The sequence below is a fragment of the Heliangelus exortis genome, chromosome 27, assembly GCF_036169615.1.
Source record: "Heliangelus exortis chromosome 27, bHelExo1.hap1, whole genome shotgun sequence".
NCBI lineage: Eukaryota > Metazoa > Chordata > Aves > Apodiformes > Trochilidae > Heliangelus > Heliangelus exortis.
In genome coordinates, this window is record NC_092448.1 from 3,544,108 (window position 1) to 3,567,575 (window position 23,468).

At 57.5% G+C, this 23,468-nt stretch overlaps 1 protein-coding gene across 3 annotated transcripts; it reads left to right on the forward strand.

The window, feature by feature from the left end:
* Positions 1 to 832: 832 nt before the first annotated feature.
* Positions 833 to 22,815, forward strand: CADM3 (cell adhesion molecule 3). Of its 3 annotated transcripts, none has more exons than XM_071727332.1 (10): positions 833 to 1,060; positions 12,674 to 12,814; positions 13,022 to 13,174; positions 13,392 to 13,529; positions 13,780 to 13,950; positions 14,173 to 14,263; positions 14,625 to 14,794; positions 17,904 to 18,029; positions 18,546 to 18,611; positions 19,074 to 22,815. In XM_071727332.1, exons 1-10 carry the CDS (start codon positions 991 to 993, stop codon positions 19,190 to 19,192), a joined length of 1,245 nt encoding a protein of 414 aa, XP_071583433.1. In that variant the 5' UTR covers positions 833 to 990; the 3' UTR covers positions 19,193 to 22,815. The 3 variants fall into 3 exon arrangements, with proteins under 3 accessions (XP_071583433.1, XP_071583432.1, XP_071583431.1); XM_071727331.1 differs by having other exon boundaries at positions 887 to 1,060; positions 18,546 to 18,604; positions 19,074 to 19,224; XM_071727330.1 differs by lacking the exon at positions 18,546 to 18,611 and having other exon boundaries at positions 887 to 1,060.
* The last annotated feature ends 653 nt before the right edge of the window (positions 22,816 to 23,468 follow it).

Below are 23,468 nucleotides of genomic sequence, written 5' to 3' on the forward strand. Positions count from 1 at the left end.
TTCAGCTGCAGACCCCACGAAGCCCCGTAGAGATTATCTTCCACTGACCAAGCTGCACACTCTCTGCTCAGCCATGCTCAACAAGCTGGCTGCAGGAGAGAGGGTCAAGCCAAAGCTGGGCCTTCAAGCAATGGGAGGTGCTTTCCAAAATGACCTATGCAGAGCCCGCAGCACCGAGGAGAACGATCCAAGCCCCAGCCAGGCCAGCTGCCCCAGTGAGCAGCAATGCATGGGGCCAGATCCCCTGCCTGCTGCTGCCTCCATCCTGCGGCTCCATGGCTCAGCCTGGGGCTCTGCCACTCGCTCACCGTAGCACAGAGCTGCCGAGAGCCACCAGGAGTCACTGGCCCGCCGGGCGCACTGGGGACACGACAGCCCTGGGGACACGGTCTGGGTGGCTTCTGGGTGGCCGTGGGTGGAATCTGCCACAACCTGGCATCCCCTCAGGGCAGGATAGGGACTGGGGGTGACACCCTGACAAATAACGACTTCATTTAGACCGGGGGCCCTCAGCCCCGGGGGCGGGGCGGGGGCCACGGGGGCGACGAAGACCACCGGGGCGACCAGGACCACTGGGGTAGCCGAGACCACTAGGATGACCAGGACCACCAGGATAACCGGGGCCACTAGGATGACCGGGACCAGCGGGATGACCGGGGCCAGCGGGATGACCAGGACCACCGGGATGACCAGGACCACCGCCGCCCCGCGCCCACCTGCCTCCCGCGGGGACCCGCGTATCTGGAACGCACCACCACGCCTCGGGGCAGGGAGGGAGGGCTGGCACCCGGAGCCCGTATGTTTATACGAGGCCCGAAGGCGGTGGCTTCGGCGCGGTCTCCCCTCCGCCGCGGCAGGAATGGGCTCTTCCTCGCGCTCTATTTAATCCGCGCCGCCGCCGCACCGGCGGCTCCAGATCGGGAGCGGTATCCGCGCTGGTTGCCGTTGCTGCCCCAGCGCTGCGGGTCGCCGCGGGCCCCCGCTACCATCATGCTGCCTCTCGGCTTCCTGCTGCTTCTCGCCTGCTTCGGTGCTGCCCGGGGAAACCTTTCCCGCGACGGTGAGTGGCGGTGTCCGGGATGGGCGAACCCTCGCCATCGCGGCGGGGACCGACGGGGCGCGGGTCCCGCCGGTGTGTGCGTGTGTGTGTGTGTATATGTGTGTAGCGGGGGAACCGATACCTGTGCGAGCGACAGGTGCGAGGGGCGGCGGCACCGAGATGTGGGTCAGGCGCGGCGGGGCCCGGCAGGTGCCGCCGCCCCGCCCCGGCCCCGCCCCGGCCCTCGGGGCCCGCCCGCGACGGCGGCCCCGGGCGGGAGCAGGTGCGGGTGCCGCGGAGCCGGGCGGCCGGTGGGGCTCAAGGTCACGGCGGTGCCGGTGCTGCCCGCCTTGTGTCCCCCTCCATCCCAGATTACCGCCCGGGGCGGGGCCGGGGCGGCGGAAGGTTCCAGACAGACCCCGGCGGGCGGCGGCGGAGCTCGGCCCCTCCCGGCGCTGCCCGCGGTGGCGCGGGTGTAGCCGTGGAGAGACCCGGCGGATGGCGGATCCCCGGTGGGGTGGAGCCGCCTTCACCTCCCCCTCCCCCCGGAGGATTCGGTGTTGATCCCCGTGGGCGGGGTGTGGATCCTTTGGGGGTCCGGCGGTGACTTCCCCAGGGTGGGGAAACCGCTCCTCGGCGCGGGTCCCCGGTTCCCCCCGGCAGGGCGGGAGCCCCCCGCCTCCTGGGAGCGGTGGGCTCCGGGAAGGGCAGCTGCTGCCCCTCCTGCCCGGATGTCTGGTGGCATCTCGGCGTCTGCTCGGTCCCCGGTGTCGGTATGCGGGAGGTGCGGGGCTGGGCTGGAGCATCAGCCCTAGAGACAAAGGGTGTTTACCGCCGTACGCCGCTGCGGGCGAGGCGGCCGCTGATGAAGTGCCGCAAAGCAAATGAATTTTCGGTGGCGGCACCTTGTTTTCCATAACCATTCGACTGCAGAGCCCTGGCTGGGTTGCCAGCTCTCTCTGCTTACGGCCATTAGGGCTGTAGGGCTGCTGGCAGCTGTGTTTGACGTCTCGGGAGTCGCCGGTTCGCAATAAAATCACTGCGGTGTGTTTGGTTGGGGAGTGGGTCGGGGGAAGACGGCCCTGGTCTGCGCGTTGTGTTCTGGGGGCTGATGGTGGGAGAGAACCCAGTTGCCATCCCTGTCCCTGCCCGTGGCAAGCAGGAAGGTAATTCTGGCATCATCAAGGGTCCCCAAGGGCTGTTGTGGGGAGAGCATTGGTAGAGGTCTAAACTTGGCAGCCTCCTGCCTGTGACTTGTGCTGGAGTCAGGAGCAAGCTCCCCATTTGCCTTCCCACGCAGCTGCCTCCCCCATGGCCTGTCCCATTGCTGGAGGAGGTCACTTTCACAGGCAGAGCTGCTCTGGGGGCTGCTGTGCACTGGTGGCTGTGTTCCCACCCACGAATCTCAGGACTGATTTTGGCTCCAGCCACCATCCTCCCACGGGAGCCCAAAGGGATCACTCGTGGGTGTGGGTGATGCTGAGTCCCATGGTGCAGGGGTGTCCTGGCATCCTGTGCGTGACGGTGCTCAATGTGTGGGTTGGAGCCGGGCAGGAGGGGGTGGCTTAACCATCCTGGCAAGTGCTGACATGAGGAGGGGTGGCTGTGGCCTGAAGTTGTGTGTAGTCCTAGGGCAGAATCCAGCCTGGATGATGACACTGCAAGATTTCTTCCAGGGCTGCCCTGCTGCTGTGGCCCAGTCCTTGCCATGATCTGTCAGGCTTCCTGTTGCCTGATGCAATGAGATAAATGGACCCCCCAAAAGCCTTTGGGAGCAGAGGAGATGGATGGCTGGAAGATGCTTAAAAAGAAGCTGCTGGCATATCTTCACAATCAGTGTTTTACCCTTGTATCTCTCAGCCATCAAGTCCTAGCTTGGCTCTTGGTCTAGGAAAGCCCCTCTTCAGCATCCTTCCTGGGGCAGCAATGGAACCACTGTGTCCTCTCATTGAAGAATTGCTCCTGCACCACTCTGGATTTCAAGGCTCCAACTTTGGCAGGGCCCAGCAGAACCCGTTGAAGCTGCCTGGGTACTGGAAACCCTGGTGCTTCATACCAGGGCCATGTTTGTGCACTTGGCTGGTGTTGTGCTGCTCTCAGCAGATTTCTGAGTGTTTGGGCTGGCTGCGTGGTTGTCCTTGCTGTGAGGCTTGTTCCCCCCCAGAGTTATTCCACCCTGGAGTTGTGTAACCCTGTTGTTTGAACAGTGCCCTACTGTTGTCCCATGAGAAGCCAAAACCAGACTCCATGGAGCTGTTTTCCCTGTGCTGGTAGCACCCTCATCCCACTACAGCAGCAAGGGGGGGGCTGCTGGGCAGCTCCAGTGGCACAGCAAGGAGCTGAGCTCAGGTCTCCCATCCAGTTGCCTCCCACTGTACCAGAGCTGTTCCACTCGTTCTGTGTGTTTCTGTTTCTGGGAGAGGCCTCAGCATGGAGGGTCTTGGAGCTGGGTTTACATGACCAGGTGTAGATGCCACAGTAGGGAGGTCGGGGCTGCTCTGTCTCTTCCTGGAGATGTTGAGGTTGGGTAGGTGACTTGTGTTCATGGCTTCCTGTTGGCTGAGAGCCTGAAGACCATCTTGAGATGTCTGAAGCCTAGAGAGATGAGCTCCCTGCCTTGTGTTTGCAGAGGAGGAGGTTCAGGACATCCCCTTCCTGGATGATGGCTTCAGCTTTCTGAAGCTGGTGGTGATGTCTGCTTAGCCAGACTGTGCCAGGGGAAGCTCCCTCTGTCTTGGGAAGATGTCCTGTGATTCCAAGTGGTGTCCTTTCTGTAAGAAGTCATCCACCCTGCCCTCCCTGTGTGGGAACAGAGTTAAGTGGTAGGAGCATAGAGCTTGGAGAGGTGTTTGTACTGCATCTCTGAGAGCATCTCTAGATGAGAGCATCTCTAGAGCATCTCTGTCCCCAGAGCTGATGATGGCTGCTGCGTCCTGTACTCCTGATCCTTTGGGAGAAGCAGTCAGGAGACGTCAGCACTGGTCCTGAGCCAGGTGTGGGAGGCTGTGTGTGACCTCCAGCCTGTGGCATCAGGTGTGGAGCAGGGAGACCTTGGTGAGGGAGTCCTGGGGTGCCGAGTGAGATGGTGGAAGCCTGGTAGCTGTCTGAAGTTAATTTAATCCTTTGTTGCTCACGGCAATGCTTTTACCCAACTGATGTCTGCAAATGCCCTGTTCTCACATGTCATTAGGGCTCACCATATGCCACGAATCTCTCTCTGTGCCAGCACAAGCCCCTGGCACTGGAGTAGAGGAAGCAGTGACATCCCTGCTGAGGCAGTGGTGCACAGGCATGAGAAAAAGGGGGTGAGACTTATCTGCATCTCTTGCTACCTGGATGGCCTGATTTTTGGATGGCTCTGATCACAGGCTGGGGGGTAAAACGAGCTGTTCTTGCAGTAGCAACGCAGCTGGGATCAGTATGTCAGAAGAGAGCATCCCTCTGCAAGCAGCTGGGTGAGCAAGCTGGACAGGGAGCAGGAAAGCCACCACTCAGCTGTCTGGCACAATGGGTGAGGCTCAACAGGCAGTGCCGGATTTTAAGACAATACACGGGATCAAGGGCTGTAGAGCTGCCCAGTCGCATACCCAGACAGTGAGGGGATGTGCTGGCACTGCTGCCGTGGGACAGGATTTTAGCTGCTGTCCTGATAATGCCTCAGGTTTTGGCATGATGCTGAGGCCAGGGTGTTTGGCTTGGTCTGCTGGCTGGAGGAGAAATCCCTAGCAGGCTGGTAAAGCATGAGTTGAGCATCTCCCAGGTGTTGGAGACCTGTCCTTCTCTGGAAGGAGATGGCTGGAAACGCCTTACGTGCCCAGGATTTCCTGCTTGTGAGGTCTCCTGCTTGCCAGACTTTTCCTCTTCTTCCTCTACCCAACGTTCTCGCCTCTCCAGGGGTGTTGGAATTGCCAGAGTAACTGGAGGCGTCTGCATCTGGGTAGTCACCCTGGTGCTGGCACTGCCAGGCATTCAGGCAGATGGAGGACTCTGCATTAAAGCTAACATTCCTGTTTGTTTTCACTAGGTTGTTTTTAATCTCCTTTTACCCCAATCCTGAGTGTTGTGTGACAGTTCAAGTCCTCACAGGACTGAGCAACGTGAGCAAGGAGATGACGCAGGATGCAAGCACACATCCACGTTGGCTTTGCTGGTGTGGAACCTTTGCTGGTCCCGAAACCTGGACCATAAAAACCTCTTTTTATGTGCTGCTGGGTTTCTTCTGGGTCCCCCTTGTTTGTTCTGTGTTGGAGCAGCTGCAGAGTGTGGTCTGCTTGTGCAGAGCTGTTCTGGGAAGCGCTCGGTTCCGGGTGCTGACAGTTGGGGTGGTATCCCTGGTGCCCAGCCTTGTCTCCATCTGAAATGCTCTCCATGCTCCTTTTACAGATCATGCAGTGGCCTGGCCGTGCAGGTCATCTGATGCTTTGTCTGCACAGATTGAATTGCCTCCTCAGTGCTTGGCTTTTCAGTGGCTGCATGGGACCTTGAAGGTGATGCCAGCACTGTGACACCCACGTAGTCAGATATAGCTGATCCTCCTCCTCTGAATTACTGGGTCAGCTCAGCTTGAACCATCTGGTCCAGTTCTCTCCCCTCAGCTCTTGGCCAGGCACCTGCAGCCATGAGGTGATGCAGCAGCAGAGCTTTCACCATCCAGGGATGGAGAGGTCCAAGCGATCTCCCTGGTGCTCCCTACAAGGGCAGGAGGGGGAGCAGGCTCTGCATCTTGCTCTGAAAGAGCTCCTGCTTTCACCCAAGGCTGTCTCAGCCCCTTTGTCACTGTTGTGGGTGATGTGGCAGAGCAGAGGGGCTGTGCTGGTTGGGGGAAGGAGAGAGGAGCCAGGCAGGAGTGGGGATGCTGGATGCTGCTGTGGGTTGTGTTTGGGCAGCCCGATGCTGAAAGCTCTAACCCAGGTGAGGCTCCCATGAAGGAGCGGTCAGGAGTGGAGGGAGGAGGCAGAGAAAAAGCCAAGATGTGATGAGGGCTGGCCAGGAATGTGCTTAACCATTCCAGTCACCTGCCTGGTGTCACACTCTGCCTCTGCCATGATGCAGGCGGAGGGCACAGGGATGCAGGCACACGCAGACATTGGGTGCTGCAGTTCTCGGGGGGCTGGGAAGACTTCCCTGATGTCCTGGAGGGGTAGCAAGGCTCGCTGCCAAGCCACATGGTACCCATCTTCCCAGGTGACCCCAGAGTTTGCCTGTGGCTGTGGAGCAGCAGAGCTGTGAGCTGCTGCTTCCTGCTCAAGGGGACCTGCCCCTTCCTCTGGTGATGCTCTAGGCAATGCTCCATCTACAGATGTTCTTCCTCACCTCACAAGGCTTCAAGTGGTGTATTTACTGGCAATCCCAATGTAGGAGCATTAGGTTTTCCAGACCACTGCTTTTGCTGCTACTTTTCAGGCCATCTGTTCCCAGGGAAAGAGAGTTCTGACCCTGCTGAGTGGCCACTAGCACTGGGACCAGCAGCAGGCTGGCTTCCCACACAGGACCTGGTTTTATTTTCTCACTCTGGAGACAAGAGGAGGTCTGGCTGTGCCACAAGACAGGGCTTGTTGGGACCCTGTTGCCCCCTTGTCCCTGGGGACCTGTTTTACAGAGGTGCAGTGTGCCTAAACCAGCAGTTCCTCACCCTCCTTTCTGTTGCTCTCAGGCTTGTACTCTGCTCTCTTCCCAGTCTGAGGTGCAGTGGGAGCTGTGGGGAGATGGGTCCAGTGGTGTGGCTCCTGCCCTGGTTGTGTGCTGCAAAGCTTGTCCTTGAACATCTTTACCTTGAGCAGATGAACACTAAAAGGTCAGCAGCATGACACTGTCCTGGGGGCTCTGGTTTGCCCCTTTCCACATCTCCCCAGCTTTGGGTTCTGCCTTTTTTTTTTTTTTTTTTTTTTTTTTAATTTTTTTTTTTTTTTTTAATTTTTTGTCTCTTTATGATGCTGGGAACTTCCATCTCTGAGAGGGACAAACCATGCAAGAGCAAAGCTGACCTGGCAGGCCAAAGCTGAGTGCACTCCTCTGCTCTCCCTGAGCATCCACTGGGATGAGAGGATCCTGCAGCTGGGCATGACAGCAACCACCACAGTCACCTGGAAGATCAGATGGATTTAACCTTTTTATTTTCTGAAATTCCTCATCTCTCCTATCTTTCTGGGAGGAGGTGTTGGTGTGTGGAGGGCTGTCCCCTAGGAGAGGAGCAGAGCTGTTGGGGGTTTCCATGTTCTTTATTTCTCTTATGAGCAGCCTCTTGCACAATGTTATTTATTTAACCCTTGGGCAGTTTTGTAGGTAGAGTTTCTGATGCCAGCTTGGGCTTAGGTCTGCAGCAAGCATTCAGATGCCTGCAAAGCAATAAGCAATGTACCAGGGCACCCAAAGCTTTCTGAGACACCTTGCTGGGCAGGCAGGAGGTCCTTAAAACAGAACTGTCAAAGTAAAGAGCTCGTTCCCTTGGCAACAGTCATGTTGGAGATTGGCCTTAGGGTAGGAGCTAAAAAACATGTTCAAAAAAAGTAGTTATCAGCTGTTTGCTGTCAAGCTGGAGGAGGAGGAGGAGGAGGAGAAGCCTGCCCATTGCTGCCCTGTGCCAGAGGGGGACCTGAGGCTCCAGGTGAGCTTGCTGCTGGCTTGCAAAGGAGTTTGCCATCTTCTGGGGGTCCCCAGAAAGTTCTGCCACAGCACTTGGATGATTTGTGCTGGGCCTCGATGAGGCTTTTCCCCCTTCACCTCAGTTTTGCCTGTTCTAAGGAGTTGCCTTTGCTCTGCAGGCTTCAGGGATGGATGATCTTAAAAGTCCCTTCCAAGCCTGAAAAATTCTGTGATCTGAGTCTGAGGTCTCTGCTGTCCCTGGGCTTGTGGTGGCAACAGATCTCCCAGCCATGGGATTGCTGGTGGCCTTGGAAGGAGGTGATGGATTCCCTGGCAGTGCTGCTGGGTTTTTTTTTGGTTTTTTTTTTTTTTTTACCGAGTTGATTGGTCACCAGACTGGTGTGGATGTGCAAACACAACTAAGCAGAGCCAGCAGCAGCCTAGGTTTGTGTGGCTGCCAAAGCTGCAGGCAAGACCTGCTCCCATCTGAGGTGTTCCCCAGTTCTCTCATCCCCTGCCCAGCCCCATCCCAGCTCTTTGAAGGGGTTTGTTGGGGCATATGGAGGAGCAGGTGATAACCTGGGGGAGACCAAGCTGTGTGCTCTGGTAGGGCACAACCTGGAGGAAACCCTGGAGGAGAGGTTGTTTCCCCAGCTCTGCTCTGATGTCAGGTGAGGAGTTACCCAAAGGTGTGCAGGAGGGGATGGAGGAGGAGGAGGAGGAGGAGGAGGGGGGCTGTGAAGCTCCTCAAATCCTGTGATGTGTAGAGCTTCTACAGCACTTGCCACCAGCATCCCTTCAAGTGCTGCTCTTGGCTGCTGATTGAATGCTAATTGCTGGCCATGTCTCAGCTGCTTAACCCTGGTCAGGGGTCACAGGCATCTGTCACCATCATGCTGTACCTCAGGAAAGGTCTGTCAGAGAGGTGACTGCATCTCCACGCCCTGGGAGAAGGATTCTGCTCTCCAGTTTGCCAGCAGTGCTCGGGGTTGAGTGTGGGTGCCCCTTGGACCAGGACCTTGCTGCTCTTTGCCTGCAGAGGGGCTCTGGGCTGGTGGAGAGCATCAGTAGGGTCTTGGCTGTGACCAAAGTCTTGGGAGAACTCCAGCAAATGATCAGGTTGTGATGGAGAAGCTGGATATTTTTTTTTTTTTTTTTTTTTTGCCTCTTTTCAGAGAAGGCTTTGTGTGTTTCTGCTTTCAGAGAAATAACTTGGTGTTTAGGGTGGAGAAGTTGGGAGAGTCTCTACTTCTTGGTCCTCCCCTGGCTCAGCCTGGGTTCTTGCATCAGGAAGGTTTCACAGCAGATGTCTGAGCCTGCTTGGCTGAGTTTGCAATCCACCAAATTCATAAGTGCCACCTTGGGCTGGGCTGCTCTGGTGTCACCACAGGGGAAGGATGCCTGAGGCTGGAAATGGAGCTTTGCAGCTCATGGCTGTCGAGTGAATTATTAAAATACAGTCCTGGGAGAGGAGAGAACTTGCCTTAGAAAATGTCTGTGTCAACAGAGATAAATTGGATCTTTATGATGAAGAAATGAGACTAAATAGAAGGAAAAAAAAAAAAAATTAAGAAAATTACAAGTGGTGTATTTTGGGCTGTGGACCGAGGGTGTTTGAGGGACTTGGGCAGTGGGTCTGTTCCTCTGGGGATGCTTCAGAAATGCTTTCACAGCCCGGAGGCAGGCTGAGATGGGCAGATGCTGGGAGAGGGTCCTGGTACCTCCAACTGCTGCCTGCCTCCACCCCAGTTACCACTGGAAGTGCCTCCCAAGCACTCTGCCCTGCTGAGCTTGGTGTGGGCAGCACGGCCTCCTCTGGAGGCACGGAGAAGGCTGCTGGGCTGGAAGTTTCCTCCCAGGCATTGTTTACTGCTTCCCCTGTGGATGTTCCAGCTGAAAAAAACCCAAAACCAACAGCTCTTGGAGGGGCAGAAGGTGTGTCATGGCCTTTTGTTGCAAAAAGGCCCCGGAGATCTGTGGCTGCAGAGGATTTATGTCCATCATGTCCCAGTGCTAGAAGCAGCAGAGCTGCAGGATTTTGAGGAGGATCTGTGCTGGAAGGGGCTGTGAGTGCTGGCCACCTCAGGTCCCTGCCATCATCCTGCTTCTGGGGTCTGGAGAGAGGGGGACATTGTTATTGGTGTCTGCAGGAGACCCCACTGCTGGCTTGTCACCTGCAAAATAATTTCTCTCTTGCAGGATGGTGCCAGGGACCTGAGGTGGCCTGCAAAGGTTGGGTGGCCCGATGCTCAGCCCTGCTGGCATTGCTGGGGCTTGGGCTGCACGGCCCATGGTGGCCCCAGGGGCTGTTTGTAGCCATGGTTTGTAATCTGGAGGGTGAGGGGACTGTCAGATGGCAGTGGCTCTGTGCTGGCAGCGTTTGCTGGTGAGGACGGATGCTTCCCTGAGTGTCCAGCACCTGTCCCTGGGCTCGTGGGGACTCTTCTAACCTGTGTGCCAGAAAGACCTGAGAGCTTTTTGTGTCAGCCAGCTTCCCAGAGCATCCTGGCTCTGGTTTCCCTATGCCTTCAAGCTTCTGGGATGTTGCTGTGAAGATCCCCTGTCCGTCCTGTCCCCCCTCCCCCAAAATGTAATCTGGGGACCCCCTGTGTGACAGGGATTCGTGGCACTGTGCTGCTGAGGGGCTATTGTGGTGGGAGCAGAGTGGTTCACGTTGCCCTTTGTCTTCCTGGGGAATCCCTCAGGATCTGACCCAGGGGGATGTTCTGGGGCTGAAGCTGCTGGATTTGGGAGCATGGGTTGCATTGGAGCATCTTCCTTCCCCGTGTGCCACTGTCCCCTGCTGTGGGATGGTGCCTTTGCCCTTTATGCCCCTGCTTGGGGAGGGTCTTGCCTGTGGGGGTGATGATGATGATGATGATGATGATGATGATGATGATGATGCAGAGGGATGGGGACCCCCAAGTTGTACCTTCCTTCCCCTGGTGGGAGCAGGTGGAGCTAAAGCCCACCATGGTTGTACTCGCTGCTTCTGGGGTCCTGCCACCCCCTCATCTCCTGGTCCTGTGGCAGCTCTGCCCCTGTTCTGTCAGGGGCCAGCAGGTTACAGCCACAGCAGTTTTTAATTAAATCAAGTCCTGCCCATCTGTTCCTCCAAGCTGTCTGTGCAGGGAGCTGAGTATCTGGGTTGTGCCAGCGGGCACAGTGTGGTGGACCAGAGGGGCTCACGTGTGGCACCCCAGGGGGACATGGGTGGCTCTGTGTTCCTCCCAGGGGGGTTGGAGACCTCTCTTGGTGGTCCCTGCTGTGGGCTGGGGAGGGAGAAGGGAATTCATTGAGGAGGCCAAGGGGGAAGGGTGCGGAATCTGTGCAGTGCCCAGTGTGTCACCTGGCATTGGGGTGTGGGTTGCATCACCTGTCCCAGGGGAATCTCCCCCCTCCCCTTGCTCTGTAGAATCTCTCCTGGTGCCAGTACCTTAATGAGGGGGGTGCTGTGGCAGGTGGTGATAATTGTTAATGAAGAGGTTGGGTCTGTTCTGGTGGGGTTTTCAGACCCTGTCCTCAATTGCATCCGAGTCCAAGGCCTTTTTTGAGTTTGGACAACAGCAGCTTGCAGCAGCCTAATCCCCTAATTACAGCAGAAGCTGCAAGAAGGCATCGTTAACAAAATTAAAGCAAGCTGACAGACAGATCTCCCCAGAGCCTTGTCCTCCATCCCTGCCTGAGCCCTAGAGTGTGACATGGCAGAGACACATCCCTTGGAGTGGAGGGGGGTAGGCGGGGGGGTGAACTGCTTGCCTGGTGTTTTCCCTGGAACTGGGGTCCTGGGGTCCACGCTGGGACCTTGAGCAAGCTGGAGATGGACTGGGGAAGAGGCTGCATCATGATGGGCAGCTGGAACCAAGCTGTGGAGCAAAGCTTTTGGGTGCACTGGTGGGTGGGTGGGTGGGTGGGTAGGGAAGGGCTTGATTATGGCAGGAAAGCAACCTGGTGACACCAGGACCTGGCTGTGGGATCACCCATAGCTCAGGGGCTGCTGATGCCAAGTGCCTGCCTAAATACAGGTAAAAAACCTTGGGCTGAGTAACTTCACTTTGCATCCAGCATGTGAGCAAAGTGCAAACAGCAGCAGCATCCCTGCTCCTCCTGCTTGTCCTTGTGGCTGTCCCCCCCCTACCCCAGCTGGGTGAGGAGGGGGTGCAGCCCCCAAGGCTGGACAAGCTGGCATTCTCCTTCTCCCTCTACAGCTCCCTGGCACATCAGCTTTCCCAGAATAGCTGTCCTTGGGGCAGGCAGGGGGTTATGTGATCCTGTTGCTGCTCTTCTCTGCCCTTGTGCTGCTTGGTGGTGCAGAGCCCTCTGGGGCGCCTGGAGGAAGGGAAAAGCAATGTTTTAGCTGAGGAGATGCAGCCTGGCAAGGGATGTGGACTGCCCAGCAAGAGGTGTCCCCTAGGATTGGTCTGGAGAGTGGGACACTGCCTGCACCCCACAGTGCATCCCTGCTCAATGGGTGACAGCAGAGCATCCCTTGGTGTGGGCTGCTTGGCACAGAGGCACCGTGGGTGCAATCCCCCGTTGCTGGCACTGCCAGGGTGGTGGAACAGAGCTTGCTGCCTCTCCAGGTGCCTTCCAGCCCATGCCAGGCTTTTCTGTTCCTGCCTGGAGGGCACCAGCTGCCTGGATCTTCCAGCAGTGCCAAGGACACCGTGCTGGGAGCCTGACACTGGTGTCTCCTGTGCAGGCTGCCATGGATCTACTGCCTGGGGACAGCAGTGTCTGGGAGCTGCAGTCTCAGCAGGTGCTGCAGGATGGATTCTGCCTCCTGGTCCTTGCTTCTGCAGCTGTAGCTGAGTTCTTCCCTGCTGGGAAATGGGATCAGAGTGGGAGACCCAGGCTGCCATGGGCTGTGATGTGAGCAGGTCCTCGTTATCCCCAGGATGCAGCTCTGCTCCAAGCATGCTGCTTGGGTGATAGAAAGCTGGGGAGAGGGACACAGACCCCCGAGCACTTGTCTGTGCTCAAGGGGATGCAGGGATGCTCCCAGTTATCCACGTGTGCACGCTGGCACTAACTTCCCCTGTCTGTGTCCAGAGAGCCAGCCCACAACGTCAGATGAGACTGTGGTGGCCGGTGGCACAGTGGTGCTCAAGTGCCAGGTGGAGGATCCCGATGACTCCTCGCTGCAGTGGTCCAATCCTGCCCAGCAAACCCTCTACTTTGGGGAGAAACGAGGTAGGTGCGTGGGAACTGGGAGAGGAGCCAGCTGCAAGACTGGAGCAATGGTAGGAAAAGTGGCCCATGGCTGGGGGTTCCCCTGCTGAGGGTGATGTTCCCTCCTGCTTCCCAGCTCTGGTGATGCTGCCGGGGAAAAATAGGAGCTGGTGGAGGAACGTGGTGGTTCTGAGCCTTTTGCTCACCCCGTTGTTCCTTTTCCTGCAGCCCTGCGAGATAACAGGATCCAGCTGGAGAGGTCCACACCCAACGAGCTGACCATCAGCATCAGTGATGTGGTGCTGTCTGATGAGGGGGAATACACCTGCTCCATCTTCACCATGCCTGTGCGGACTGCAAAGGCCTTGGTCACCGTGTTGGGTAAGGCACCAGGAGCATCCCTCCCACCACCACATCCTGCTCCTGATCTGCCTGCAAGATGCTGCCCTACAGCCTTTCATCTCCCATATCCATACCCATTGACTCATCCTTGCCATGTTTGTCAATGGGTTTTTGCATGAGCATCTGTCTCTGGGTGGCAGCACACTCACACACACAGATAATAGGCTGTTGTATTTCTTGTCTTCGCCTCTACCAGGAATCCCTCAGAAACCCCAAATCTTTGGCCATGAGCAGCCCATTGATGAGGAGAAGGTGGCCCGGCTGACCTGCAGGTCCTCTGGCAGCAAGCCCGCAGCCCAGCTCCGGTGGAAGAAGGGCAACAAGGAGCTGAAGGGTGGGTGCCCAAGCAGCAGGGCTGTGCCCAGAGGCACTGGGGTGTCTGGGAAACCCCATGGAGGCAGCTGAGCCAGCAAGGGTTGCAGCTGTACCCGTTGCTGGAACACACTGGCATCCTATGCCCCTGCCAACAGCGGGATGGGGACAGGGACAGGGACAGGGTATCCCCTGCTCAACACATGTCAGCCTCGTGTCTCTTTTTGGGGTGCTGTGTCCATCAGCTGCAATGGTGTCCCCTGTCCCTGCAGATGAGGGCACTGAGGTGATGGAAGACCCCAATGGAAAGACCTTCACCGTGAGCAGTCGGGTGGAATTCCGTGTCACCAAGGAGGACAACGAAGCCGAGGTGACCTGCACCGTGGACCACGAGTCCCTGCAGAACTCCGAGAGGTCCACCACGCAGAAGCTGCAGGTCCACTGTACGTGCCATGTGGGGATGACAGGACAGGGGGTGGGGACAGATGGAGGAGGACAACGGTGTCACCACCGTTCAGTAGACATCACCTCCGTGGTCCTGGGCCGACGTTGCGCCCGTGGCCCTCCCGCAGTGATGCGTGCAGGGTTTTGGGGTGCTGGCTGCTCCTGCAGAGTGTGGGGCAGGGCCAGGTAGTCACCCCACTGTGTGTCTCCTCTTTTTCCAGACAAGCCAACAGCGAAGATCGAGCCACATCCCCAGTACCCGCGAGAAGGAGAGAAGCTCCAGCTGCAGTGTGACGGGCAGGGCAATCCCATGTAAGGCCCCTCCTCGCCTTCCTGCTGCTCAGCCCTGCCAGGCCCTGGCCAAATTGTCCTTCAGGCTCCCAAAACCACGGCTTAGGCCTCCCCAGACCTTGGGCAGGGCATCGCAGACAGCACTGTGTGGGCTCAGGGCCGGGCATTGGCCCTGCATCGATGTCAGGTAGGGCCGGGCACCCCCATGGAGAGTAGGCAAAGCCCCTGTCCTCTCCATGGAGCAGCAGATCCATCCCGGCTCCTTCCTAAAACACGGGGTATTTCCCTTCCGCTTAAACACTCCCACGTCTTCGTTGTCCCCTCCACCTGCCCAGCCAGGGACTCCACTCTGCCCCAGCCTCACCCCCATCCCGCTCCGCAGCCCCCAGGAGTTCCTGTGGCAGAAGGAGGGCAGCGATGCTCCGCTGCAGCTGAGCTCCGACAGCGTCCTCATCTTCCCCTTCCTCAACAAGAGTGACAGTGGCACCTATGTCTGCACAGCCACCAGCTCCATGGGCAGCGTCGTGGCCAAGTACAACCTCGACGTCAGTGGTAAGTGAGGGGCACCTCTGGGCCACCCCTGTTCCCTGTGATGGGGGGCACAGGTCCAGGGGGGGCTGTGGCGTGCGGTGCGTTGGGTGCCGCTGGGTCCCAGCGAGTTCATCAGGGTGCTGCATCCCCAGCCTGCCTGGTCACAGCATAGGAAGAGAGGGGTTGGAAGGGACTTCAGAAGAGCATTGAGCCCAACCCCCCCTGCCAGGGCAGGGTCACCTAAAGCAGGTCACCCAGGAAGGTGTCCAGGTGGGCTTTGAATGCCTCCAGCCCCCTGTCCTTCCCTGCACTCTCCAGGGGTGCTGCTGCTTGGGCCTGAGAAGGGCAGAGAGTGGTCAGGGGGGAACTGGGGTAGGGACATGGTCCAGCCTACCCTGAGCTGGGTCCCTGCAGCCTCTGGGGAGTGGGTGTGATGGGGGAACTGCAGGAAGGGTTCTGCTGGAGTCTGGGACAGGAGGAAAAAACAGTTCTCCAGAGGCTGTTGCAGGCAGGAGGTCTCTGTATGTCACCAGCACAAGCCAAGGAGTATTCCCATGTGGTGCTGATCACTCCAGACCCTGAGGTGCTCTGGAAGCCCTGTCCCTTTCTTCTGGAGATGGGGCCCCACGGCTTGTGCTGAGCCATGGGAGCTGCAAGTTTGCAATGTGTCCCTGTCCTGGTTTGACAGTGACAGTCCCCAAACTGTCCCACCACTCAACACCCATCCTTGTGTGGGAAGGGGCAGCACCTCTCACCTCCTGTCACCCCCCTCAGCCCCTTCCTTGTCCTGGCTATGCTGAGCTGTCATGTTTGCTGTCCTCATGCTGTGTCCAAGCACTGTGTGTCTCGTGTGGAGCAGAGCTGTGGCTTGAGCCCCTCTCCCAGGGGCTGTATGCATCCAGCCCCTTGCCCAGCAGCTTCCCCATGGTGGTAGGAGCCTGTTTTGCCATGGTTTTGGCCTTGGATTTGGGATTATCCTCTTCTGCCATATCTCTTGTCATCTCTCTCTTCTCTATCAACCTTGGACTTTTCCATCTTTCAGCACTCCCACATGCTCTACCTCTTCCTGATTCTTCCTGTCCTGTTCTGGGCACTCTTGGCATCCTTCTCCAACATGGCTGTGGATTGAGGGGGTGCATGGCAGCAATGGCACCTCAGACACCCCGAGTCCCTCTTCTCTGCTTCACCAGGATCAAACCCTAAAGCCCAATCCTATGTAGTCGTTCCTTTGTTACCCCTTGTGTCCTTCCTGTCCCCCTGAGTGCTCAGGGAGCTGGTTCCTGAGGCTGGCTCTGAGCACACAGCAGCACTTGGAGCTTTCTGCACCCATCCAGGAGCACAGCAGCCCCCCAGGGTGCTCAGCACCCTTCTGCAAGCTCACAGCAGCAGCCTCCATGATGCTCGACAACAGCCACAAGCACGGGGCACCCAGAAACACCTCTGTTCTTCCCCCTCTTGGTGTCACGGCCCCCAGAAGAGGAGCTCCATATCTTGGTTTGGTTCCCCTTGTCAAATCCTTCCTCTTTTTCCCTGGAGTCACTCAAGTCTCGGGCACCATCCCTGGAGCAGCCACTCAGCTCTTGAGCCTGCCTGCTGCAGTGGCCACCTGGCATGGCAGCAAGGGAGAGCAGGGATGGAGCAGTTCCTGAGAGTGCCTAGGAAAGAGTTGGTGTCATCTCACTGGAGGTGACACTTTCCAGCTCCTGCAGTCCCATGGCTCCCAGGCAGAAGGGTCCCGAGTGGGGTTCCTTATGGAAGAAGGGGTGTCAAGAGCTGCTGCTAGAGCAGGAGATGGGGGAAGATGTTCCCAGCAGTGTATCCCAGAGGATGGTGGCAGGAGGCCTGTGGGACACGTGGTCAAGAAAGGGGTTTTTGGAAGAAGCTGCTGAGAAGAGTGGGTCCCCTCTGATGGGCTCTGGCACCTCCTGGCGTTGATTCATGTCCCTGTGTTTTGTCGTCCTCCCCAGATCTTTCCCAGCTCCCCACCCCATATGTTCACTCCACTTCAGGCCCTTCCCAGCCCATCTCTCCTCCTTCCATGGCCACCGCTTCATCCTTCACTCCAGCTCCCATCCAAGGTACCGTAAGATCCTTTTCTTTCTCTTTACGGACCTGCTGCTCTCCAGCCTGATAGGACAAGGTCCACAAGAGGATGGTGGCCCAGCCCTGGGCCATGTCCCAGGTGTCCAGCCAGGCTCCAGCTTCTTGTTTGATGCATTTGGACTCTGCAGCCACAGTCTCAGCACTTGGGAATGGTGGTGCACAAAGAAAGAGCTGAGCCCTCCAAGCCTGGGCTGTGTTGTGGTCCTTCCATCTCTTCCAAGCAGGTTGTGGCACAGCCTTGTGTCTCTGTGAGATGTCATCTCTCTGTCCTGTCACCTCCCTTGTTGTCTGTCCCATCCTGTACTATCTGAATGCCTCCCTTGAATGTTTCTCTGGTTCTGTCTGCACTGAGCTGATGGGGCACAACGAGAGTGGAGTGGAAGGAGGACTTGTCCCTGTGTACCAGGACATCCCAGATGATCCCAGAGACTTGGGATTTGCTGACTTGGGACTGGCTTTGGGGTCCTACTTGCCTTGGGTTGTGGTCACTCTTGGGGCACGCTGGGTCACCATGCCAGCCTGCATGTCACCTGCGTGTCACAGCGTGCAGGCACTGGGACTCCTCTCAGCTCTCCCCCTGCAGGAGCCAGTAGAGTGGAGGGGTTGTGTTCCTCTCCTTGCTTGTACCACTGCCTTCCTTTTTCCTGCTCCAGCAGGATTGAGCTGATGGCACTGAGCCAAGCAGCCACCTGAAGCCCTGAGCCACCCATGGGATGAGCCACAGGCTCTGCCACAGAGCAGGGTCTGCAGCATCTCCTGCATAGGATCAGAGAATTTTCAGGGTTGGAAGGGACCTTTAAGATCATCCAGGTCCAACCCCCTCCCACTAAATCAGGCTGCTCAGAGCCCTGTCCAGCCTGGCCTTCAAAACTTCCAGGGATGGGGCTTCTACCACCTGCCTGGGCAACCTGTGCCAGTTTCTCACCACCCTCATGGTGAAGAACTTCTTCCTGACTTCCAGTCTTAATCTCCCCTCCTCTATTTTGAATCCATCCTTCTGTTTTCTCTCCCTCTGCTGTCTGGGCAGATGCCAGCCCAGTGCCCTCAACCTCCAGCACGTACCATGCTGTGATCGGCGGGGTGGTTGCTGTCATTGTCTTCCTCCTGCTGAGTCTTCTCATCGTGTTGGGACACTACCTGATCAGACACAAAGGTATGGGGTGGGGGAGCTGCTTGGGGGTGGGCACAGAGCCAAGACCACCGTGTCATGTCGGAGCAGACAGTGCAGGGCGTGCTTTCCTCCCCTTGGTGGGTCTCTGGGGTCAGGGCTGTGTCCTCCAAGTGAACGGGCAGCGTGGGGCAGGGGTGAAGGGAAGCAGCTCCCTTGTCCTGCAGACCTGCCCTACATCTGGAGAAACCCAGCTAAGCAGAGTCCTCCTGGCTTTGGGGATTGCTGCCCCGTGCTGGCACCGATGTCAATGTGGAGATGTCCCAGCAAGTCCTTGGAGCTGGCCAGCACCAGATGGAGGCAGCTCCTCTCCCATCGGTCCATCCTCTCCTTCACGGCTTGGTATCCACCACCCTGGGACCGCCCGTGCCCCCGTTCCCAGCTCTGCCTTGGCCCCACCTCTTCCATCTCCCCACCCTCCTCGCCGTCCCCTCGAGCCCTCCGCCTTCCTTTTCCACCATTTCCATCTCCCCATCCCTGGACTTTTCATCCACCCAGCAGGTTTGTGCATAAGACACGGGGAGACGGTCACATCCAGACATCGGCAAAACCCAGCAGAGGTGATGTGTGAGTAAGAGCCCCCCCCCCATCCATCCCTGCCCTCCCAGCCCAGCAGAGCTGCCACCTCTGCCCCGTGCTGGAGCCTCCTGGCAGGTGGCAGTTTGGAATAGAAACTCTCCAGTTTTCTAAGGGGGGAGCAGTAGGGATGCAGGGAAGAGGGGCAGGCAGTGGGGAGGGCAGGAGATGTGCTTGGAAGTGCAGGTGAGGGCTGCTGCTTGCAAAGGGGGGGAGGCAGTTTCACCCTCCTGACTTGAGACAACTGCACAAGCCTCGAGCAACCCAGGGGAGGCTTGGTCCCCAGGCAGGGTTTGTCCCAGGGAAATCTCAGTGACTTTTCCATTTCAGGCCAAACCCAAAGGATTTTCACCTCCGTTTTCCAGCCTGCTGCTGGAAAACCTCTCCCTGCTTGCCTGGGAGCAGGGTGCCAGCAAGAGTCCCTGGTGACACTGACCCCTTCTCTCCACCTAGGCACCTACCTGACCCACGAGGCCAAGGGGTCAGATGATGCCCCGGATGCTGACACGGCCATCATCAACGCAGAGGGCGGCCAAGCCGGTGGCGACGACAAGAAGGAATATTTCATTTAGGGGCATAGGAGAGAGTGAGAAACGGAGCCATCAGAACCCCGATGGAAACGGAAAACAGACCACAAAACCACACTCAACCCAACAGATTTTACTCTCGCGCCCAGCAGGGGCAGACAGACGGACAGAGGAGGATGTGGCAGGACAGAGAGCGGAGAGCAACCAACCCCAAGACGTGAAGCTTCTCCTTGAACTTGTACAAAATGTTATTACCACAAACAGCGAGAGCCCCCGGCCCCGTTTGCTTGCTTGCACCTCCATCCCTGCGACCAAAACACAGACCAACCAGTGAGTGAGCGACTTTCCTTCTGATCCTTTGGACCTTTGCTTTGGTTTTGTGGCTGCTCTTTGCTTTGGGCCCTTGGTTTTGGGATGTTGGGCTGGGGTCGATGTAGCTCTTTTCTTTGTTTCTCTCCACTTTGGTTTCTTTGAGATCCGAGGATAAAATCAGCTCCAGGCTCTGGTGTGAGTGCAGGGCAGCCCCTTCTGTCGTGAATGCTCCCCTGTGCTTCCCACCCCACTGGGAACTGCCCATCCCAGTGCTCCCCCCCCAGCCTTGGGATCGGGAGCCTGGCTGGCAGGAGGGGGGAGCAGGGTGCTGACCTCTCTGCCTCCGAGCTCTTGGCACGTGGCTGGGGTTAAGCAGGGAGGGACCTCGGGGGGGCCCCCTGCTCTGATTTTATCCTTGGTGGTTCTTGTTGAACAGTGTCTGTTTGGGAGGAAAGCTGTCCTTGTGTTGGTAGATGTGTGAAAGGGGTTTGTGAGCTTCCAGGGTGGGAACTGCTGAAGCCCCCAGAGAAGACTGGGAGCTGCCAAGCACTGTGGCTCCCTGGTCCCACCCCAGGGGGAGGGGGGAGGGCAGAGATTTGGAGGCGAATCCAGAGGGGAAAAAAAAAAAAAAAAAAAAAAAAAGCCCCGACTTGACAAATTCTCAGATTGGAAACATTAATTTCAACCATCTATTGAGATGTTCAGTGCAGGAGGCCACCTGGGCTGGGAGCACTGGACAGAGCTGGGAGAGCTGGTAGCCCCGCAGCCATCTCCACTTCCCTCCTTGCCTGGCTGGTTCTGGGGCCTCCAGAGCCTCTGGAAAAGGTGGTTTAGAGCCTGAAGGTGGCTTCAGTCAGAGCTGATGCAGTTCAGTTAGTGGCACCATGGAAGCCGAGCTGGAGACAACCTGGTCCTTAGCATGGGCACCCTGGAGCAGCACGAGGCCTGGGATTTCTCTGGCTGAGGAGATGTGCAGGGAAGGGCTCCAACAGGGTCTGCTTCTTGGATTTGTCTCTTCCCCCATCCCTCCTGGCCCCATCCCAGGGCAGGTGTGAGCTTGGAACAGGCTGTTTCTTTCTTGGATCCAAGGGCTGCAGCCAGCAGTGGCCAGTATGGCCATGTTTAGTGTCTGGGGTGTTTGGTGGCCTCCAAAGAGCCTTGCAGGGACTTGCCCTACCTTCTGCCTGTTTCACTGTCTCTTCCAGTATGGAAATAAGAAGCCTTCCCACCTCTCTGGCATGTCCTCAGGATTCACTTGCTGACCACACTTCCCCCCCCCCCTTCCAAGGGAACCAAGTCCCATCTCACCCTTGGGATGAGGTTTTTTAGCTTCCCAGGATCTTGGTCTAGACACAAGGAGTCTGCACCAGCTGGCCTTTGGCTGGGCACATCTTCAATTTTTGTTGGAGAAGGAGAGCCCTTGGAGGATGAACAAAAGCCACGTACCTCACCTTGGAGGTTGAGGAAGAGTTTGTGCCCTCTTCTGTGGGATGGGGTGGCCATGGGGCAGGTAGTGATGCTCCCATCCAGATTTTGCAAGCACGTGGAACAAGGAGAACACCATTGTGGGGCTGGAAAGGGAGCATCTGGGACTAAGCAGATGAGGAGGAAGAGGCAGAGCTTGGGTGGCAGGCTCAGGGTGGGGAGAAAGTGATGAGTTTGTGGCACGTGCACAGGGGTGCACCCAAGTTGCGTGTCGGGGTGTGAGCACCTTGAGACAGAAGTGCCCAAAGCTTTTGTTGTACGTGGCAAAGAAAACCCCTGGCTTTCTCCATGTGATCCCTCCCTTCCCATCTCTTTTGTGGAGGAGGTGAGCCTGGAGTCCCAGCAAGAACTCAAAGCCCGTTTTGGGCCACGCAGCTGTTGCTGCCAGAGGTGCAGTGCAGGTACTGGTGCTGTGACCTCCTCGGCAGCACACTGAGCACGTGTGAGTGTGCAACCTTATGCTTTGCTTGAAGATCTCTGGCATCCACTGCTGAACAGATGGAATTTCTTCAAATAAAAATGCAAGGACATATTTTCAAGTACTATTTAATGTCATTGTAAGTCTACATGCTGTAGATGGCTCCAGAGAAAGCCCCAGTCTGGGAGGAAGGGGGTGTTAATTAGTCTCTAGGGAAAAGGAGGTGGGAGCTGAGGTCTGACAGGGATCTTTGTTCCCCTATGAGGGCAGTATAGCCATGGCCACTTTCTCCCCAGCAGTGCTGCTCCAGAGCTGCTTCAAGGGCTGGTGCTGGTGGTCACTTCTTGACCCTGCTGAGAAAAGTCAAGATTTCACCATTTTTGAGCTACTGTGGGGTACTGGAAGTGGAAGGATGGAGCTCAGGCAGGGCATCACCCAGTGTGGACCTGGGTCAGGTCTCACCCCTGTCCAGCCCAGGAGGGGCTGAGCAATGGCCCCAGGCATGGCAGGTCCTGGAAGTGGTGTGAGCATAGACAGGAGGCAAGAGCTGAAGGACTTGGGTAGCTGGGTGATGTTCACCAGGTCAGATGTGTTGAAAAGGGAGATGCTGCAGAGTGAGCGTGAGGGGGGGGGGGAGGGGGGCACCATCATGAGGCTGCAGTGGGGCACCAGGGTGGTGCCACCAGGGAGGGTGCAGGGGTGGTGACACCCACTGTGCTGCCAAGGGAAAGTGCAATAGGAGGAGGGGTGCCATTAGGGTGAGGGAGAATGGCTTTGGTGTCATGAGTGTGGAGGGGAACAGATGCACAGTCATGGGTGGGTGTTGATCACAAGCTACACCAGATGGGTGCCAAGTGATGGGGGGTGGTGGGTAGGTGTGTGCTGTGCTGCCCCGTGCTGGGGCTGGTGAGGAGGGCTGGGTAGGCCATGTCATAAATACAAAAGGTGTTGTGGGTTGCTTGAAGGGGTGAGAAGCTCCACCTTGGTGTGGCACCAGCCACTTCCCAGGGCTCCGTGGCCTCTTCAAGCACTGGAGGGTCCTTTGTGGCCAGATGGGCAAGGGACCTCCAGCCATGCACCCACCCTGCTGGCCCAGGACACCTGAACGGGGACACAGCTGGGGTCAGCACTGGGGGTGTGGAGAATTTGGGAAATGCCCTTTTTTGCAGGCAGGTTTGTTCACTCCTGTTTGTCAGCCCTGGCGAGGTTCTGGCCTCTTCCCAGCCGGCACTGAACTCTCAATAGACATGAAAGCCATATTTGTAGGGAGCTCTGGTGGTGCCGAGGGGCAGCGGCGGGGCAGGGCAGAGGAAGGTCTGTGTTGTTGTGCTGTGTTCTTGTCTGTACATAAAAGGGAGACAACGAATGTCGATGTGACTTTATAACCTTTCTAATATCCTGTGCTAATCTCGGAAAAATAATCCTATAAATATATCTGGATTACACACCTTAACCTGCCTCTGTCTCTGCTTCTGCCTGGGGTGCCGGATGCTGGTGGGGCCCAGGAGGTGCCGTGACAGCCCCTGCACACTCTGGGGCCAGGGTTGGGGGGAGACAGAGACCCAAAGCTCAGGCTGGCTGGGGGGACACAGCTCACCCTGGTGCACAGCATGGGGGGGTGGAGGGGAGGGGAAATGGCTGAGTTTCTCTCATGACCCAAGGGGGAAACAGCTCAGCCCCAAAATCCTGCACCCTCCTCAGCCCCACCCCCAAACCAGTCTCCATCAGCCACCCATTGCCAGCCCCCCGTGTTTGTCCCCAAATCCCTCCCCACTTAAGTCCTGCAGACAATCAGGTGCTGATCCTCAGCTTCCCCTGAATTACCAGTCCCTGTAAATGGCAGTGACACTGAAGCCCACCCAGCCTCACCGCCCTCCAGGGATGTTCCCTTCGGGCATAAGGGCTACCACTTGCCCCTGGGGCCCTGCTTTTCCCTCCCGTTTGCTGAACTTGCAGCCCAGGGAACCCATGACTCAGCCCTGGTGGTGCAAGGTGACCCTGCAGGATCTGACTTCCCATCCTGAGGAAGAGCTGTGGATTTCCTTGCTGGGCAGGAGCTGTAAAGCACTGTGTGCCTGGGCTGTGTCTTCATGGGGTCCCCTTGAC

Coding starts and splice junctions, on each gene's coding strand:
- CADM3 (XM_071727332.1), top strand. CDS start 991: ATGCTGCCTCTCGGCTTCCTGCTGCTTCTCGCCTGCTTCGGTGCTGCC. Junction 13,175..13,391: donor GGCCTTGGTCACCGTGTTGG/GTAAGGCACCAG, acceptor CGCCTCTACCAG/GAATCCCTCAGAAACCCCAA. Junction 14,264..14,624: donor GACGGGCAGGGCAATCCCAT/GTAAGGCCCCTC, acceptor CCCGCTCCGCAG/CCCCCAGGAGTTCCTGTGGC.